At 48.0% G+C, this 20,426-nt stretch overlaps 1 protein-coding gene across 1 annotated transcript in view; it reads right to left on the reverse strand.

Annotated features, from left to right (window-relative positions):
* Window positions 1–327: 327 nt before the first annotated feature.
* The window catches only part of IFT56 (intraflagellar transport 56), a 64,054-nt gene continuing 43,955 nt past the window's right edge, over window positions 328–20,426 (reverse strand). The window contains exons 17-18 of the mRNA XM_054988752.1: window positions 15,119–15,252; window positions 328–1,421 (exon numbers count right to left, since the gene is read on the reverse strand). Coding sequence (XP_054844727.1) covers window positions 1,310–1,421; window positions 15,119–15,252 — 246 coding nt within the window. The 3' untranslated portion in view covers window positions 328–1,309. The remainder of the gene's footprint in view (window positions 1,422–15,118; window positions 15,253–20,426) is intronic.

Raw genomic sequence — 20,426 nt, forward strand, 5'->3', positions numbered from 1 at the left:
CATCGCAGTTCTATGGGGCTACTAATTTGATTAGGAAAGTCATAGTGAGGGAGGGTGTATTTAATGCTTTCCTTCTGTGCCACTGCACTCCCCCCCCTCAAATCTAAATTAGTTGTGGCAGGGGGAGAAGAGATACATAATAGTAAAAGGTAAGTGCAGCTCCTGATCATAGATCTTGTACATCAAGTTTAGTCTGACCTTGAAGCAGAACATAAGCAAAAACTCATAGTACATGATAATATTAATCACATACGGAACTTGAAATATGAATTCACTCTGCTTTCATAAAGCAGAAATAATGCATACTGACCTGTTTACTTTTATAAACTGTTTTATTTTGAGGGGTTTGTATGCCACCCCAGCAAGGAAGCTTGGTACAAATTACAAACATTACAAAATTTCTTAATGCATATTCTACAGTGTGTTTTAGTGGAGTTCCTTTGGGCCTCTTCCCATCCTTTAAAAAGTTAAATGATATATTCTCAGAGTGAACCTCTCCTACTTCATCAAGCTACTAACCAGCACTTGTACAAAGTAAAGTAATACAGAAGGCCCCTTTCAGCCTAGTATAGTAATTGTAGGGAACGTGATGCTGCAGCCATTGCAGCCAATTCCTACAAATGTTTACTGGGAAGTAAGTTGCATTGACTTCAATGGGGCCTTCTCCCAATCAGCCTTAATGACTGAACAGAAGGCAAAATCTTCTGGAAGAAACAGATTATAGTGTCCCTAGACATGGACTGGTTGCTGTTTAAGTTTGCTTCCAATATGGTTGTGCCACAGTTACTGAAGTATTTCACATGTGAGGAAATACTCTGTACCATTTTCAGAGTTTCTAGGTAATTTAGAAATATGCTTCCTAACAGCCAGGAGTTTTACTGTAAAATGCTGAATGTAGTCCTTGAGTTCATATTATACTCTACTATGGAAACTGATACCAAAGAGTCTAGTATGCATTTGTACAACTGAATAATTCCATTTTCAAAGTGCTTCACTGAATAATTGCAGAAATGCACATGGCTGTAAAATCTGAGAACTGAAGACAATATGACTAGCTAAATGCTGGGAAATTCAGTATAAAAATAGAACCTGGGAGATGCTACATTACACAAGAAACAAAGATCCTCCTCAAAACTGCATGACATTCAGACAGTTTTCATTAATAGAAAAATATATAACTGTTCCTAGGATTTTGTATTATTGTATTCCACATTGGCATTATTCAATATTCCAGCCAGGCATATAATACAGCTACTTTCACATTTTGGTAAGAGATGGCAGCTGATTCGATCCTCCTGGTGATGCTGGTTTAGACAGAGACTCTGTTTTCCTTGGCCCACTTCTTCATGATCCGGACCATATACTCTACTTGTGGGTTACCTGTGCTCCTCAGGAGATGCAGCACTTCCCTTATGGTCTCTCTGAAGGGAAAAGGACAAGGGAACAAATATTTAAAGAGCAATCCTAAACCTGTTCTCTCACAATCCTATTTAGGTCTATTCAGTAGGACTTACTCGGTCCCAGGAAATGTTATTAGGATTGCACTGTTAAAGGGGAGAGAACTAAAATGGAAGATATTTCCAATCTCCAGACTTAAATCTTTTAAAAAAGATTTAGGAAAATGCTAATAGCAGATTGCAAAGTTTTTCAACAATAAAATAGTAAGAATCACAAAAATTGCATCTTTCTGAAAATAAGAAAAGTTCTATGACTGCAAAATTACTCTGCCAGGAATTCAACTAGAAGTTCCGGTCTGTACACTGGCAAAATTGGCATACAAATAACTTAGAACTTTTTAAAGGTCTATTTTAAAGATTTCTCAGCAATAGAACGGACCTTTGGACACTTACCATGAACGGTCCTTCTCCTCTGAGGAAAGGAGGACATCTTCGGTGATTCCCACCGTCCAATCAGGGACGCAGGAACTAACTTTCTTCTTCTTCCTGTCTAGCCTGTGGGACCACCCTCTCTTCAGTTCAGGTGACTCCACAAAGCAGTAACATTGAATTTATCATTCAGCAACTGTCAATACTGAGAGAAAAAACACGTTGCATTAACATGTACTGAAAGCATAACCCGGAGGAAGTAGAAGAATGAGGCAGCAGGGTAGAGGAGGACAGAGACCCGGGGAGGGCAAGATGTCCTCCTTTCCTCAGAGGAGAAGGACCCTTCACGGTAAGTGTCCAAAGGTCCGTTCTCCCTCTGAGGCGGAGGACATCTTGGGTGCTCCCAAAGCAGTTTCCAGTTTCTGGGTGGGATGTGGTCTTCGTCCATGATCATGCACTGCAGTACTTTCCTACTACAGTCAGTGTCCGCTGAATCATATAGATTTGATTTGTAGCATCTTAATAAGGTCAAGAGTCTGACAACCTTGTTGCTGCCTTGCAGACTTCTTCTACAGAAGCGTTCCTGTGTAATGCTGCACTGGTAGTAGCACTCCTCAAAGAGTGAGCTGGTATTCTACAAGGAACCTCTACAAAGAGAGTTTTTAGGCGTTTCAATAAACAGGGTTAACATACCTGTAACTTATGTTCATCGAGTTCTTCTGTGCTGACACACATGGGGACTGCGCAGGCGCAGGCCAGCCGCCGGAGAATTTTCTAGAGCTTCCATGGCTCCGAAGGGGCCGTTTGTCGCGTGCCTCAGCGACCGTTTTCCCGCCCAAACGGTCACGTGATCCTCCAGCGACCAACGGCCCCTTCCCTCAGTTCTCCCTTGCCGCCGCTTGACCAACACACTTCAGCCATAACACCTTAAAAACACCAATATCCGTTACAGCCATCACAGTATTGTGCATTGGAGTTCACAGCGGGGTAGGAGGGAGGGTTGTGTGTCAGCACAGAAGAACTCGATGAACATAAGTTACAGGTATGTTAACCCTGTTTTCATCTTCGTTCTTCTGTGCCTCCACACATGGGAGTGTACCAAGCTTCACACAATAAGGAAGGCGGGGGTGAAGTCCAACACAATTTTATTAAGCAAACAAGATCAACAATAAATAGATATGCATATACACATCTATGTAAAAATACTGTGTAAGGACACATAAATACTCAATATTTACATATATACACACCCCCAGGTACATATATACACACTTTCACTCAAGGGTACCCAACAGGTACGTCAAGAAAGTCATACCAAAACTTCCTCAGGAAAAGAGGGAGTGTAAGACAGCCTTGGCCACAGATACATCCTGCTCCGCATTGACATCAACGGCGTAATGCCTGACAAAGGTGTCTGCAGAGGACCATGTGGCTGCTTTACAAATGTTAACCAGGGGCACCCCCCTGAGGAGTGCCGAAGAGGATGCTTGGGACCGCGTGGAGTGGGCTCTGACATGAAGCGGGCAAGCCACCCCTGCTAGGGAATAGGCCTTGCTAATGGCCGTCACAATCCACCTAGACAGGGACTGTGAGGAAGCCCTGTTACCCTTGTCCTTGGCCCCAAAACATACAAACAGGTGAGGACTGGAGCGGAATCCCTTCGTCCTATCCAGGTAATAGGCTAGGGCCCTCTTCAAGTCTAGGGAATGGAGGGCCTTTTCCCCCTTAGAGGAGGGTTGAGGAAAGAATGCAGGCAGTGAGATATCCTGCGAGAGGTGGAAGGCGGACACCACCTTGGGCAGGAACTCAAGGCAGGGACGCAGGACCACCTTGTTGGGATGAAACACAAGAAAGGGAGGGTCAGACCGCAGTGCAGACAGTTCACTGACCCTTCTGGCCGACGTGACGGCCACCAAGAATGCTACCTTGTAGGATAGCATATCCAAGGGGCATGTAGCCATAGGTTCAAATGGAGGCAACATGAGATGTGAGAGCACCAAGGACAGTGACCACCGAGGCACTGGCGCAGACACAGGTGGGTAAAGATTGTACATGCCCTTAAGGAACTGGCGGGATTGTGGGTGAGAAAACACCGTAGCACCCTCAATTCGGGTGTGAGCAGCTGATATCGCTGCCAGGTGGACCTTGAGGGAGGAAACCTTCAAGCCCATACCACGCAAGTGGCACAAATACTCGAATACAACCCCCAAGGGACTGCTGTCAGGCACCACCCCTCTGGCAAGTGCCCAGAGCTCAAACCTGCGCCACTTGGCCGCATAAGCGCGCCTAGTGGATGGCCGACGAGCATTCAGGAGGACCCTCTGTACCTCGTCAGTAAAGCCTATCGGGGAGGAACGATCCGCCAAGCCGTTAGGTGCAGCTGCTTGGGATCGTGGTGGACTAGGCTCCCGTTTAGGAGAAGGTCTTGCCGAGGAGGCAGACTCACATACGTCCGTTTGGACATCCGCAGGAGCTTCGGGAACCAAACCTGCCGTGGCCAGAAGGGGGCCACTAGGATGCAGTCCGTCCCGTCCTCCTCTATCTTGCACAGGACCCTGGGAATCAAGGGGAACGGAGGAAACATGTAGTGCAAGCCCTGCGTCCACGTAAACTGGAAGGCATCCCCAATAGAGAGGGGGTCGCTCCCTGCCCTGGAACAGAACGTGTGGGCCTTGGTGGTCGCCGCAGTGGCGAACACATCTATCACTGGATGACCCCACATCTGGAAGATCGGCCCAACGTACTCTACGTTCAGTTCCCACTCGTGTTCCAGTAAAGGGACCCTGCTGAGGGCATCTGCCCGGGCATTGTCTGACCCAGCCACGTGTATAGCACGGAGCGACACGCCGTTCTTGATAGCCCACTGCCAAGTGAGTGTGGCTTCCCGGCACAGGGCCATGGACACTGTGCCCCCCTGCTGATTCACGTAGTACATGGCAGTCGTGTTGTCCGTCTGCACCAAGACATGACGATTTCTCAGCAGTGCTGTAAGAGACACAAGTGCGAAACGAATGGCCCTTAGTTCAAGCACATTGATATGGAGGGTCTTTTCCCTGTCAGACCAGACATCTTGCACAGCCACATCACCACAGTAAGCACCCCATCCCATCAGAGAGGCATCAGTGGTAACCGTGATGTCATGGTGTTGATACCCAAAAGGGGTCCCTCTAAACAAGTTGTCATCAGACAGCCACCAGTCCAAGGAGGAGAGGATGACCCTCGGGATAGAGAATTTGAGGGACGGAGGGTGCAGTAGAGCATCGTACCTCCGCACAAACCAGTTCTGGAGAGGGCGCATACGCAGCCTAGCGAAAGGCACCACAGAGGTGGCCGCTGCCATATGCCCTAGTAAGCACTGGATAGCGCGCACAGACTGGAACCGGTTCCTTTTAAACATGGACACTAGACCCCTTAGGGTCCGAGCCCTCTCCAAGGGGAGCAGGGCCTTACCCTCCACAGAGTCCAAAAGTGCACCAATGTAGGACACCTTGCAGTTGGGCACCAGTTTGGATTTCTCCAAGTTCACCAGGAGCCCCAGGCGTTGGCACGTGCTAAGTACCAAGCCAATGTCCTGCACCAGCCTAGACTCTGAGTCAGCCACGATGAGCCAGTCATCGAGGTACGGAAAGATAGTACAACCTTCTTCCCGTAGGAAGGAAACCACAGGGGCCACACATTTAGTGAACACTCGTGGGGCAGTGGACAGGCCAAAGGGGAGCACCTTATACCGGAAAACCCTTTGCCGGTAAACAAAGCTCAGGTATTTCCTGTGCTCCTTCCGTATGCCCACGTGAAAGTATGCGTCTTTTAAGTCAAGAACCGCAAACCAATCCCCCTGTTTCAGCAAGGCGATCACAGCCGCCAACGTTACCATTTTGAATTTGGTCACCTTGAGGAAGGCATTAAGGCCCCTCAGATCTAAGATGGGACGTAAGCCCCCATCCTTCTTAGGGACCAGGAAGAACCTAGAGAAGAAACCCTTTACAGAGTCGTCATAGGGCAATTCTTCCACAGCACCCTTGGCCAAGAGCGACACGATCTCCGCATCCAGCTCGGCCATAGTGTTATTGACAGCTGTCAGGGGTGAACTGCATCTAGGCAGCTCAACAAACTCCAGCCCGTACCCCAGTTCAACAATAGTTAAGACCCATGAGTCAGATGTTATTGACTCCCACTCAGAGAGGAGTGGACTAAGTCTGTCCGAAAAGTTCAGGGATACGGCTGGCGTGACCTGTCAGTACTGCCTCCCGGCGCCCTGCTGTTCTTTCTGCAGGGCCGGTTGCTGTGCCTGACGAGGTTTGAAGGGCCGACGCCTCCTCTGCTGTTGTGCGGGAGGGTAGGGCCGCTGCTGGTAGGCAGGATACTGATGATAGCCCGGCCGCTGCTGTTGGTATCTGCCCTGGTAGTGGTAAGGGCCGGACCGGGGAGCGTACCGTGACCTGGAGGAGGGCTTGTCCGCTGGAGCCAGACCCAAGGACCGCGCCGTCTGCCTGTCCTCTTTTTTCTTTTTCAGGGTCTCGTCGGTCGATTTGGAGAACAGCGAGTCCCCTTCAAAGGGCATGCTCTCCACCCTGGAACGCACCTCCTGGGACAGGGCCGTAGACCGCAACCAGGAGTGGCGCCTGAGGACCACCGCCGACGCCATCCCTCTAGCAGCAGTGTCAGCAGCGTGGCTCCCAGCGTTCATCTGCTGCTTAGACAGCCTCACAGCCTCCGTCTGTAGCAGGGACACCACAGCCTTCTGCTCAGGAGGGAGGTCCCGGGTATAGGATGCCAACTTCTCCCAGAGGTACAGCTGGTACCCTGCCATGATGGTCTGGTAGTTGGCAATCCTCAGACCCAGCGAAGCGACGATGTATTGGCGCCTGCCCATGGCATCAAGCTTCTTGCCCTCTTTATCGGCAGGCACCGAGGAGTGACCCGATCGTCGGGGGTTGAACTCCTCTGTGACCAAGGAGGAAGGTGGAGGGTGTTTCACCAACGCCGGCCAGGTGCCCTGCTTGATCTTGTAAAGCTGCTCGATGCGCTTGGACGTTGGAGGTTGATCACAGGGCACCTGCCACACCTTCTCCACAATCTCCTCAATACCCTCGAGCATGGGGAAGCCTACGTACGCCGGATTATCTCCATAGATACGTTTGAGGAGCTTGTCCTTGGTCTGGGGAAGTGCCGAAGAGATGTCCATCTCGAGAGCCTTGGCCATCCTTGCCATCTGATCGGCGTAGATGCGGAGGTCCTCGAATGGCGAGTCCGCAGATGGCACTAGCTCCTCAGCCGGCGATGGTTCGGACCAGGACTCCGACTGGTAGCCGCCAAAGCTCTCGACATCCTCCTCATCGGAACCGAGCTGGGATTCCGGAACCTGGAGCGGAGGGGGAGCCCACGCCGACCTCGACGTCGAAGGCCTCGGTTCCGGCACGGAGAAGCCCGCAGGTGCCCCCTCCCATTGGCAACGGTATGGCGAGGGGAGGTAGGAAGCTTGCCGATGCCGGGACGCAGTGGACCGGACTGATCGGACACTGTCCCCGGAACCATGCCGCTCACGACCGACCAGAGGTGGAGACGGACGGACAGGCGACGGACGGCTCCGACGAGGAGATGGGCTCGGTTCCAGCCTCGGCGACCGAAGGGCAAGCGATGGTCGGCTCCGACGGTGCGGGCTCGGCTCCGGCCCCGACGAGAATTCCGCGGGCACCGTCTCGAAGGCCATCGGATCCGGCACCTGCACGGAGATGTCCTCTGGCTCCGGGGAGCCCAGATGAGGGGAAGGCGTGTGAGGAAGCACGATGACCTCCTCCTGAGGAGCGGGACGCGGCGACCGATGGTGCTTGGTCTTTTTCTTCTTCTTCGGTGGTTCCGAAGAAGAACTCGGAACCGACGCGTTCCTCGCCTTCGAAGGGGACCTCGGCTTCGACCTCTTAGGCTTCGTCGGAACCGATCCGGCCGTCGGTTCCGACCGGGGACTCGGTACCAGGATCCTCGGTTCCGAAGCTGGTCTCGGATCCGACCTGGTAGATGAAGCGCTACGGGGCGGCCGCACCGGTCCCTGCGCTGGAGAGGCCGCTCTCGACGCCGAGGTACTCGGGGGACGCGGTTTCGACCCCGACCTCGCGGAGGCCACTGAGCCAGCTCTGGAATGCCGTTCGGCAGAGGGGCTTGGGCCGGCCTTGGAGGAGGGCAACGGAGCGCCTCCGGACATGACCTTCTGCCACAGGGAGGAATTCAATCGGGCCTTGCGCTCCTGCCGGGCCTTGCTGGTGAAGCCCTGGCAAATTTTACAGGCCGTCACATTATGGGTCTCTCCCAAACAGAACAGGCACAGTTCATGGCCATCGGTTTTGGCCATTTTCGTGTGGCATTGGAGGCAATGCTTGAAGAGAGCCTTTGAGGCCATCTTCAGGGGCACGCGAAAGGAAGGTCAAAAACAGTCCGAGTCAAATTACCGAGTCCACAACAATGTCCAAAACGAGATCCGAAGAATAGTCGAGGTCACGAAGTCCGAAGTCAAAAGCCAAGCAATCAGTCAGAATAAAGCACGAAGCACAAAAAAGCACAGAGCAACGAAGCTCACGTTCTCTCCAAGCGGCGGCAAGAAGAGAACTGAGGGAAGGGGCCGTTGGTCGCTGGAGGATCACGTGACCGTTTGGGCGGGAAAACGGTCGCTGAGGCGCGCGACAAACGGCCCCTTCGGAGCCATGGAAGCTCTAGAAAATTCTCCGGCGGCTGGCCTGCGCCTGCGCAGTCCCCATGTGTGGAGGCACAGAAGAACGAAGATGAAGTGTATGTTTTGCTATTGGCACCTACCGCTGCTGAAAACATTTTCTTCCCCAAATTGAGGGGAGATATATTTAAGAACAGTAAGACTGACTTTCTAATTTGCACTGTTCAGAGCAGATCGGCCTTGAGACTCCTTCTGACATCTAGGTTGTGTCAGAGCCTCTCCCTAGTCTATTTAGGGTAGAGGTAGAAATATGGTAGCCTTATCTCTTGCAAACTATGCAGTTTGGAATATGCTTTTGGAAGACAGTACGAGGCATCACCTTATCATTGGGAAAGATACAGAGTTCAGGTCTGACTAAATCTTCTGGCAGACGCGAACATAATAAGGAAGATAGTCTTCATTCTCAGCCTTCCCAGGGGAACATCCTTGACCGGTTTAAATAGATGTTTGATCAGGGCTGTGTAAAATGTCTACTGAGTGAGGGCTTCCCAGTAAGAGTTGTAAATTCTGAGCATAAACTGTTTTCTGAATGCTAGGAGAGTGTTGGCCACCTCTCAGGAATATCCCCATCTTAGGAAGGTGTTCCTTTCTATTTCCACACGGTTAAGCAGAGTAAGTCTAAATGAGAGAGCCAAATCGGTCCCTGCTGTAACTTGACTGGAGAGGTCAGTAGGATGAGAGGTGGAAATATCACCATCTGTTGGAGGGTGGAAAGGCATGGTCTTTTACTGGTAAGGGTAGTAATACACAGAGGAGGCCTAATGGCCACTGCAATGTCAGGGCATCTGCTTGTGGGCAGAACAAATCTTGTCATGTACCCCAGTAGGTGATGGCTGTGTTGGGACGCACACAGGTCCATGAGGTGTTGCGAAGTGCAATGTTATGTTTCTTAAGGGACTATTCCCCTGTTGTCCCCTCAGCCAGTCTGCCTAGGCATTGGATATGCCTTTGATGTGTACAGTTCTGATCAAAGCTAGGTGACCATCCTCCCAGGTAAGTATCCTTGCTGCCAACCCTGTTTCGCCTCGAGGTCTTAAATCCCCCCCTGCTTGTTTATATATGTTTTGTCTGCAACCTTGTCCATACAGAGCTCTGAACTGGAGCAGGGCCAGACAAATTGCTCACCTTTCTAAGTCATTGATTGGAAGACATGCCTAACCTGATTCTTACACCTGTAAATATTTGTTGTTCTTGAGGGATCATGAATCTTTTGCTTTGCATTGGGTTGGTGACCTTGGCTCAGATGGGTTTTGATCTGAAGTGGTATCTGAATGGGAAGATCTGTCTTCTCCATGATCTGTTGTTAATGAGATCTAAGAAAGGTCTGAAGTGGTCTTGCCTATAGATGACCCCAAGGGCATTGCATTGTAGGTGGCCACTAGCCAACCCATCAGTGTCAGTAGTGTTGTGAGAAGTGATTTTGCACTCTGATGACAGTCTCAGTCAGCTGTTTGGTCTTCCTGGCCTTTTCTTTGGTGAGGGATAGAAAAAGCCCTTTTGCTGACTGTGATCTAACCGAGGTGTTCAAGCTTGTAGGAACTGAATGGTGAATTGAGTGTTGTGGTGAGATTTTCTCTTGAACTTGAACCGATCAGGAGATCGTCTGGGTGCAAGTGAACATGAATACCCCCTGTCTCTGAAACGTATGATGAGGTTGATCAAGAATTTTGTGAATACTCTTGGTGTGGTGGACAGGCCAAAACAGGATGGCTCAGAACTGCTGGGTTTTTGTTTTTAACATAAAATCTTAGGTATTGTTGAAGGGCTGTCAGAATGGGTACATGGAGGATGTTTCTGTGAGATCTGTAGATGTTATGTGTTCTTCTGACTGATTGGTCACTGTGACTGAGTGCAGAGTCTCCATTCAGAAGTGATAGAATTTGATAAACTTGTTCAAAAAACTTGAGGTCTAATAACACCCTCCAATCCCTATTCTTTTTAGGGACTGAGAAGAAGATTGAGTAGACCCCTTTCTGGTGGGCAGCTTTCAAATTGCATGGAATAGCCTTGTGAGACTATTTGTAAGGCCTGCCTGCTTGTCAACCTAGGCTTGATGGTAAAGAGTAGTTGGCCTCTCACAGGGACAGCTAGCAAGTCCTGTCTTAGAGATCCGGGTATTAAGGTTGGATCTCTTTCCATGTGTGGAGAACTGTCTGATCTTGGGACAAGGTAAGCATTATCCCCACAATACAGCTGGAGAGATGGGACTGAGAGGACTGGTTTATCCAAGGCCATGTGGCAAGTTCATGGCAGCAGTGAGATTTGAACCTGCAGAGTACTGCATCACTGTTCAGTTACTTAACCATTATACTCCAAGTGGGGTCTTGAAAGGACCCCCCCTTATTAAAGGGCTGCCTAGATTAACCCCAGGATGGCCATTTGGAATCTTGTCTGGACCTTAGTAGTGTGTTGTGAATAAAAGGCTGAGGGCCAATGGATTGCCTCTCAGATTGTTTTTGGCAACACATTCTTCTGTCCTAGGTCTCAATCTAGATCTTTCCCAGGGCATCCCCAAATAGCTTGTCTCTCTGAAAGAGATAAGCCAGGATGATATTTTTAGAGTGTGAATCTGCTGGCCATGCACTTAGTCAAGAGTGCCGGCTTGTTACTACTGTCAGGACCATAATCCTGGAAGAAAAAGTACATGTATCCAGTAAGAGGTCTGTCTTGAAGGTATTGGCCCTTACATTTCTGTTTGCCCCTTCAATGTGGGCAGCTATCGTTGTACAGGAAGAGTTGGATCAGTTTCCAGATCCATACTCCTGACACTCTTGAGGCAATTGAGACAATAGCTGTAGCCTTAATAGCCATGGCCATGGCCTCGTGAGCTCTTGTTAGCAAGGCATCTTTCCTCTTATCTAAGTGGTCTCTGACTGATCCTTACCCATCTTCTGACCAGAGCCCAGATGACTGAAGTGTAGCCACTGGAGTTTCCATCGCAGGTACCTGCAACAACTCATAGCAAAGAAAGGTAGTGAGTACAGTTTGTTTTGTTTTGGGACCAAGTTTGAGGATTATTAATTGGCATATGTTTTAGACCACTCAGCCTTGAACCTTCTCCCCAAATATTCTGGAAATGGGAGGACCTTTTCTGAGGAACCTTTACTAGGAAGAGACTCTTGTTTCCCTGGGTTGGATTTGGTATTCCCAGTCTTAAGGGTCCTACTCCCCCAAGGGTAATTTCTACCGCTCTAAGGCTGAGAATGTCTTAGATAGTAAATACTGGTAGACCTCAGATTCAGACAGCTGTGCTGACTGTTCTGGTAGGGATATTTCCTCCTCTTCCACATCTGAAGGAATTCATCCTTCTCCTTGTCATTACAGACTCTATCTGAGGGCGATCCCCCTGCTCCGTGGGGCAGGGCTGGATGGCCGAGGGGGCAGGGGGGGTAGTCTGCCCCCGGCACCACCAGGGAGGGGGCGCCAGGAGCAGGGGCCGGCTGCCAGAGGGCGCAGGCAGCAACACGGGCAGCCTTGCAGCCCCCCGTGCTGCCTTTCACCTGCCCCACAGAACAGAGGGCGGGCGGCTTGCCGCACACCCCGTCCTGCAGGGCAGGCAAAAGGCAGTGCGGGAGGCTGTGTGGCCACCCGCGCTGCCTTTTGCCTGCCTAGCAGGGCAGGGGGTGCGCGGCAAGCTGGCCGCCCCGTCCTGCAGGACCGGCGAATGGCGCGTGCGGCCTCGCAGCCCTCTGCGTTGCTTTTGCCTGCCCTGTAGGGCAGGGGGTGCGCGGCAAGCCGGTCGCCCCCTGCCCTGCGCGGCAGGCAAAAGCAGTGTGGAGAGCTGTGAGGCCGCCCGCGCCATTCGCCTGCAGGGAGGCGAATGGCGTGGCGGCTTCCCAGCCCTGCACGCTGCCTCTGCTCCGCCCCACGTGATGATGTCACCAAAGTGACGTCATCACGCAGCGCGGGAGCGCGTGCGCTGTGCGCGCACACAAAGCAGCCCGGCAAAGGTTGCCCCGGGCGTGGGCAACCCTAGATCCGGCACTGCCGTGGGGATCCCTGACTGATAAACATTACAAACTGCCTTATTCTGACTCAGACCATCGGTCAGTGTTATCTCCTCAGACTGGCAGCAGGTCACCAGGGTCTCAGGAAGAGGTTTTTCCCCTCATCTACCTAATCTTTTAAACTGGAGTTAATGGGGAACAAACCTGGATCCTTTGCAAACAAAGCAGAAGCTCTTCCACAGAGCTACAGCCTTACTCATGGAGGGAGGAGGAGGTAGACACCACACCACTATTTCCTCCCTCCTGGTTAGTCTTAAGAGTTAAAAGGTTCAAAGACACCAGCAAATTTGCGCCCTTTATACATTACCCATCTGACAGGGAAAGGCATGGCTAGATCCTGTAGTAAAAGCAGGGCTAAATCCAAAGGGGAAAGGCCTGCTGTAAAATCTCCATCCAGGAGATTGGCATGGGCACATTCACATGGTGCCAGGGCTGAGGGGATTCCTAGAATCTTTATAGGGCCAAGGTGCTTCTGACTGGCAAAGTAACAGGATTTCCTCCCTCATAGTCAGTCTAATTGCTGACAGGAATTCTGGAGGTATAACACGCTCGGGGGAACGCTTACGTGGCCCTCCTGGGCTTGTCGGCTGGAGGTCTGGGTGTCTGGATTATGTTTCAGCTGTGTCTCTCCTGCCAGAAGATTGGCAAGCGCATCTTTGAGATTAGGCGGGAAATCACTCATTGCATTGTTTACCGCCAAAATTGAGCTCCGCCAGGTGGCGCTGTTCTCAGCTGGCTGGCTGAGGCACGCTGTTTTAACAAGCTCCCTCTGTGGAAGATGGGGATGTTGAGGGGCCTGCGTCTCTTCCAAGGCCATCTCCTCGCCGGGGAACCCATACAGCCTCAGAGGCATGCTGGTGCCGGCTGGGCCTGTTCCCGCCGCCGGTAGGACGGCTCCGTGGGAACAGCCCATATTCTCCTCGCCAGGGAACCCATACAGCCTCAGAGGCATGCTGGTGCTGGCTGGGCCTGTTCCCGCCGCAGGTAGGACGGCTCCGTGGGAACAGCCCAAATTCTCCTCCACGAAGCTTTCCTCAGAGTCCGATGACTCTCTAGAGACCATATCATCCTCTTCTTTTCTTTTTTTGAGGAAGAAGAAAGATAAAAAAGAGAGAAAAGGCAGCAGAGCTAATCTGCTGAAGAACTGCTCTCCCTGGAGGCAGGAACAGAACTGAAGAGAGGGTGGTCCCACAGGCTAGACAGGAAGAGGAAGAAAGTTAGTTCCTGCCTCCCTGATTGGATGGTGGGAATCACCCAAGATGTCCTCCGCCTCAGAGGGAGAACAGTGTTGAAAAGCTTGCACCTGCCACTATATACGTCAGCTTTTAAAAGGATTTTTACCACATCAAGCTCTATGTACAGTATGCATTCCAAAAGGAATCTTTGCAGATACAACTCTTAGAGGCAACCTATGTTTACTCATCAATTACTTACAAGCAGTAACCTCATATTCAAACATATTTTAGCACTTTGCCAGTTAAAAATAATGAAACCAGATACCTGTCACATGAACATACTCTAAAACAGGCTGGTCCAGCAAAAAAAAAATGCAGAAATTATACCAGAACTGTTATGTTCTCATTCTGATCAGCAAGGAAAATGTGGTCAATTTACCAAGTGGTCTGGTTTCAAGATGATCGGGTCCAATTCGGGTATTTTACTCAAATCTGAAACCCGAAGCACACACCCCTAGTGGATACCACAGAGAATACTCTTAAGAGCACATTCCATTGCCAGTGATAATGCTTCTGCATTTACAATGGCCTTGAGAACTGTCCCCACTGCAAGCAGCCTTAAAATTATACCCAACCCAATTTTGAACACAATAAAACTTTCAGAAAAAGATACTGTCTTCATGAAAGTCTGCTCATTTATTGTTCAGAAGAATATATTTCTCTTATAACATTAATTCTTCCTTTTATTTGAACCATACTATTTTTGAAACACCAAGAAGCAGACCAGAGTTCCATTCACATTCTATCAGTTATCAGGATATTTGAACTGAAAAAAGGCTTTCCTCTTTCCACTATAGTATAAGCACACTAAGACTTAGGGCTGCCAGGTCCCCTCTTGGGGGCAGGGGATTCCCTGCTCCCACCCTCCCCCCGCCACCACTCACATGGCCGGTGGGGAGAAAAGACAGGGCAACAGACCTCCCAGGAGTGATTCACCTTTTTCAGTGTCTTTGAGTGTACGCCTTGCTCACAAGAATGATGTCATCGTGCTGCCTTAGGAACACTCCCACACTTTGCATGGGCTGATTTGGGCCTCAAACAGGCTGAATTGAGAAGACACCAAAAAAGGTGAGTACTGTGTCCCACCCCTTCCACTAGGAAGGTAAGGGGACCTGGTAACCCTACTAAGACTGCAATCTTAAGCACACTTGCAAGGGAGTAAATCCCATTGAACTCCACTGGATTTACTTCTGAGTATACATGCATAGGATTGCACAATAAGTCTAAAGGCATTTAGACTCAGTGAGCAGAATGATTCCATGACCACTTAAGTGGCCAGGATGTTGATGCCAAAGTAGTTTAAAATAGGAAGCAACTGAATTTACATACTTGGGTTCTTTGCAAGCTAAGATCATTTGGAAGATGCCCACACAGGCTCCTCTTTTGCCTTCCCAGTATTCAGGGTTAGGATCCAGTCTTTGCAGGACATCAAAGGCTTTGGCAGCATAGTAAAACTGTCCTACCTGTGCAGGAGAGAAAGAATTAGATCCTTGAGGCAGCAATACTGCATAATAGTAATAGTAATAGACTAGTGCAAGGTATACTTAACAGCAAGTCATGGGAACTAATAGAAGTTTCTGATTTTCCCAGTCACCTAATGACAAAGGAAGTGCACCAACTACACAAATACATGGAAAATTCAGGATAAAGGATTTAAAAAATATTAATTTAAAGCAGGATTTGTATCATATATAGAAAGTATAACTGCCACCAACAATTTGTGAGCTCTAAATACTCCTCTAAATTTAAACACATGAATACATTTATAATGAATTAGCTTACAACACTCAAGAAAACCTTGCTAACAACCTTTTTTTTAAAAAAAAGGTCTTAACTGAGGCTGCTTCAACATGACAGTGGTTTTGCCCCACATAAAAAGCAGGAAGCCCCTGAATCAAAGGGAAATGTACACATATTGTGCACATTCTGAGCAGAATTCATGCCATCCTCATGGTTTTCCCCTTTAAACAAGAGGGAAAAAATAAACGTTTTAATCCGGCTCAGAGGGGAATATGAAGAGTGGCTGTAAGTCAGTGTCCATATGGACCCCTCTACTTTCTTTGCAATTATGGCAAGGGACAAAGCTGAACACCAGGCTGAAAATGGCATGCAGCATTCCCACCCTCTTTTTGGTCTGTTAAAAGGCATTTATCTCTCTTCATTCAGAGCTAAGCTGTAGTGCTATATTGTTGCTCCACAGGGAAAAGGAAAGGGAAAGTGAGAGTGTGAAGAATGGCCACTCTCAAGGCATCACAGGAAGTTCAGGCCTGCAGGGGGAGTATGCAAATACTAAGCAACATCATCCAATGAGAGGCTCTAGAACTTCTGGGAGATGGTTGAGGGGAGAAGTAGAAGTGGGGATCTGCCTCAGATAGCACCTGAGGAAGAGACAGAGACACAGGGAAAACTACCAGATTAGTTAGGCTTCACCCTATAAAGGTAAAGAACTTAGACATCTATAGAACAGGTACATAGGGATCAAGGCGCAATGGAGAGGCAGGAATAGAGCAGGTGTCCTGTGTTACCTTAGGGAAACACTGGGTTAATGACTTGTGAAGGGACTGAGGAACATATCCCAAGAGAAGAGCTAACTCTATCTCAATATGCTGAGATTATTGGGTTTAATGAGAAGTTCCAAGTAAAACTGCTCTCTCTCTCTCTCTCTCTGGCAGGAACAGCCTGTCATTTTGGCAACACTGTTGGTGTGTGAAATTGTAACTGTTCTAAAACAAAGCTTCTGGCTATTCCTTGCTGTAAACTTATGTTCCTTGCCTTATCTCCCAAACAACTAAGCCTGAACCCTTCTAAGGAAGAGACAATAAACTTATTCCTATTGTTGTGAAATGAAGGTGCTGGTGTGAATCACTGTGTGTGTGTGTGGGGGGGGGGGTTCCAGGCCTAGGGGGTCCTAGCCTGATTGCTGCTGTTCAGGGTGTCAGGGAAAAGGAGGGAGGAACGGAAGGACAGGGCAGCAGCAAGCAACAAGAACAGGGGTGTGTGGATGCTGTACTCATGCTGCTGGATGCTGCTGTTGTACCCATCAGGAAACAGTTTAATTTAATTTAATTTATTATATTTATATTCCGCCCTCCCCGCTTTTGCAGGCTCAGGGCGGATAACAAATACAAACATCATTAAAAACATTTAAAAACATTAAATAATACATTTAAAAACATTTAAAAACATTAAATATTACAATTGATGCTGCATAATGGTTCATACATGCCTCTGTGTTCGCATAGGGGCGATGGTTTAACCCCCCCCTTCATGGGGGGGCGGGCACTGCCCAGCATCAGCCATATGCCTGGCGGAATAGCTCTGTCTTACAGGCCCGGCGAAATGCAAGCAAATCTTGCCAGGCCCTTGTCTTGCAAGACAGAGCATTCCACCAGGTCGGGGCCAGGATCGAAAAGGCCCTGGCCCTGGTCGATGCCAGGTGGGCCTCCCTAGGGCCAGGGACACTTAAAAGATGTTTTCCACCAGAGCGGAGAGTCCTCCGGGGCTGATATGGTGAGAGACGGTCCCTCAGATACGTCGGTCCCAGTCCGCGTAGGGCTTTGTAGGTTAACACCAAAACCTTGAACCTGATTCGGTACTCCACTGGCAGCCAATGCAGCTGGCATAGCACCGGTGTAATATGCTCCCACACCGGTGCTCCAGCAATGACCCACGCTGCTGCATTCTGTACCAGCTGTAACCGCCGGATCAGGCCCATGGGAAGCCCAGCGTAGAGCGCATTACAGTAATCCAACCTAGAGGTGACCATTGCTTGGACCACTGTAGTCAAGTCACGGGGAGACAAATAAGGGACAAGCTGCCTGGCCTGCCGAAGATAATAAAAGGAAGACCTGGCAACTGTAGTGATCTCATCCTCCATCTTCAGGGAGGAATCCAGAATCACCCCCAGGCTCCTAACTCTTGGGGCCAGTGTAAGTGCTGCCCCATCAAGTGTAGGAAGCCGGGGTCCCAAAGCCATCTCCCCACGACCCACATACAGGACCTCCGTCTTCGTGGGATTCAATTTCAGCCGACTTTGTCTCAACCAACCAGCCACAGCCTCAAAAGTATGCTCCAGGGCATCAGGGGCCAATCCAGGCCGCCCGTCCAACAACAGATAAAGCTGGGTGTCATCCGCATATTGGTGACACCCAAGCTCGAAACTCCGCACCAGCCGGGCGAGGGGGCGCATATAGATATTAAATAATAATGGAGAGAGTATCACTCCCTGTGGCACACCACATACCAGTGGCCTACGAGATGACACTCTCTCCCCAAGCGCCACCCTCTGTCCCTGATCATGGAGAAAGGAGCTAGATGCTCCTCCATAATACTTGGATCTAGACCACTAAGAACTAGTTTCCCAATTACCTTTTATCATATTTATCTATGGTTGTGTTTAAAATTACTATAAACTGCTTTGAGAACCAATCTTTGATACTTGTGGAAGAATACAGTGAAGATCACAACATGCACCAATATTAAAGAGAATGTCTACAAAATGATTTATCGTTGGTATATGACACCAAAGAAAATTGCGCTAGGGAATTTGAACACGTCTAATAAATGCTGGAAATGTAAAAAGCATGAGGGATCTTTGTATCATATGTGGTGGACTTGTGAGGTAGCTAGGCAGTACTGGGGGGAAATAATAAGAGTAATAAGCGAGATTTTACAATTTCAAATTAATAAGAACCCAGAACTCCTGCTACTGAACTTGGGAATGGAGGATATTCCAGCACAATATAGGACATTGCTATTTTACATGACAGCAGTGGCTAGACTTTTGTACGCGCAAAAGTGGAAAGTGCAAGAAGTTCCAACTATTGAGGACTGGATATATAAATTGCTGTACATGGCGGAAATGGACAAAATGACAAGGAAACTGAGAGACCTTGATCCAGGACAGTTCAACACGGATTGGGAGAAGCTGAAACAATATTTAGTGAAGAAATGGGAGGTGGGAGGAGAACTGCGGCAGTTTGAAAATTACTGAAATACAATAAAAGTAGAGGGAGGTGACTTTACCGGGGGGTGGAGAGGTAAATGAGAATTTCTAAGCAACTATTTTATTAGATTATTATATATAGCATTAAGTATTATAGGTGTTATTACAAGAATTATAATGATAGAAATTAACTAATTATAAGGATAGAAACTAATTAATTTCATTTCTGGCAATAATTGTATAATGGAGATAATTTTATAATTGCAATGAAGGAATTTAAGTAAGGTGGGAAAATATATATTAATGTATAGATCATGTATCAAGTTGATTGAATTGGTTTGGAGGTATATATGGGTCAAATTGGTTGACTATTTTTGGTGGATAGTTGCATAATGAAAGAATAATATAATTATATAATTAAAACAGTATGAAGATAAGATATGTAGAAAAAGTAATATATAGAGTATAAGTTAAATTGGTTGACTTATATCGAAAGTACTGTTTATAGAAGTATCTAAAATTATGCTAAATGAGGGATAAATTGTTTGTCCCATATTGAAGATGAGATTATAAGATAGAGTATAGAGTACCAAAATTAGCTAAATGATTATTATCAAAAGAAAATATGCCAAGAATGTATTATTTAGTTATGTATTATATAGTTGTTAAAGTGAGTAGGAAGATAGAAGGAGCACTGTGTTATATAGATAAGCTTAGAAGAAAGTGAAAGTTTACGTTTGACAGATAGAATAAATTTAAAATGAGTAAGGGAAAAGGGACAAGGGGTTGGAAAACTGTTGGAAGTCAACAAAAGGGGGGGAAAGGGAGGGGGTTAGAATTGGAAAAATTAAAGGAAACTGATTGTAATGTACAATTTAATGACATCTAATCCAATAAAAAATTTAAAAAAAAGAGAACCAATCTTTGAAAAGCAAGGAAAAATACAATACATACATAATTGTACAAAAACATCCACTCTATTCACTCTAAAATGTGAATTAAAAGCATATTTCAGGAGAACACATTTAATACCTACATTTTCAGCTACATATTTGTATTTACCCCAAGTTCTTCCTTAATCAGAGGTAAGAATACTTGGGGAAATTTTATCATTGGGAATAATTGAAACATGGCCAGATCTGATATTTAGGCTTAGGTTATAAGGTGAATAACGGTGTTATCCTAAGCCAAGTTATAATGTTCTAAGTCCACTGAAGGTGAATAACAGTATTATCCTAAGCCAAGTTATAACATTCTAAGTTCACTGAACTCAACCATATTAGAAGGATGCAACTCTGCACTGTAAACCAGCTAGATAATTAAACATGAGATACATTGATTAAAGCTCAACTTGTAGCACAGATTTGTCCAAAATAATAGACAAGAATCTCAAGGGATGGCTGTTGTGGGTTTTCCGGGCTGTATTGTCACTGAGAGATCTCTGTCTTTTGGTGCTACACCTCTGAAGATGCCAGCCACAGCTGCTGGCGAAACGTCAGGAACTACAATGCCAAGACCACGGCAATACAGCCCGGAAAACCCACAACAGCCATCGTTCTCCGGCCGTGAAAGCCTTCGACAATACAATCTCAAGGGAGTTATCCATTTGTCCCCCATCTCAGCAAGTTGTTTACAACCTGTACCTGCTTGTGGAACAGAAATTACAAGAGGTGCACAGAGAATCACATTCTG

This window comes from Eublepharis macularius, chromosome 9 (assembly GCF_028583425.1).
Source record: "Eublepharis macularius isolate TG4126 chromosome 9, MPM_Emac_v1.0, whole genome shotgun sequence".
In the NCBI taxonomy this organism is placed as follows: Eukaryota; Metazoa; Chordata; class Lepidosauria; order Squamata; family Eublepharidae; genus Eublepharis; species Eublepharis macularius.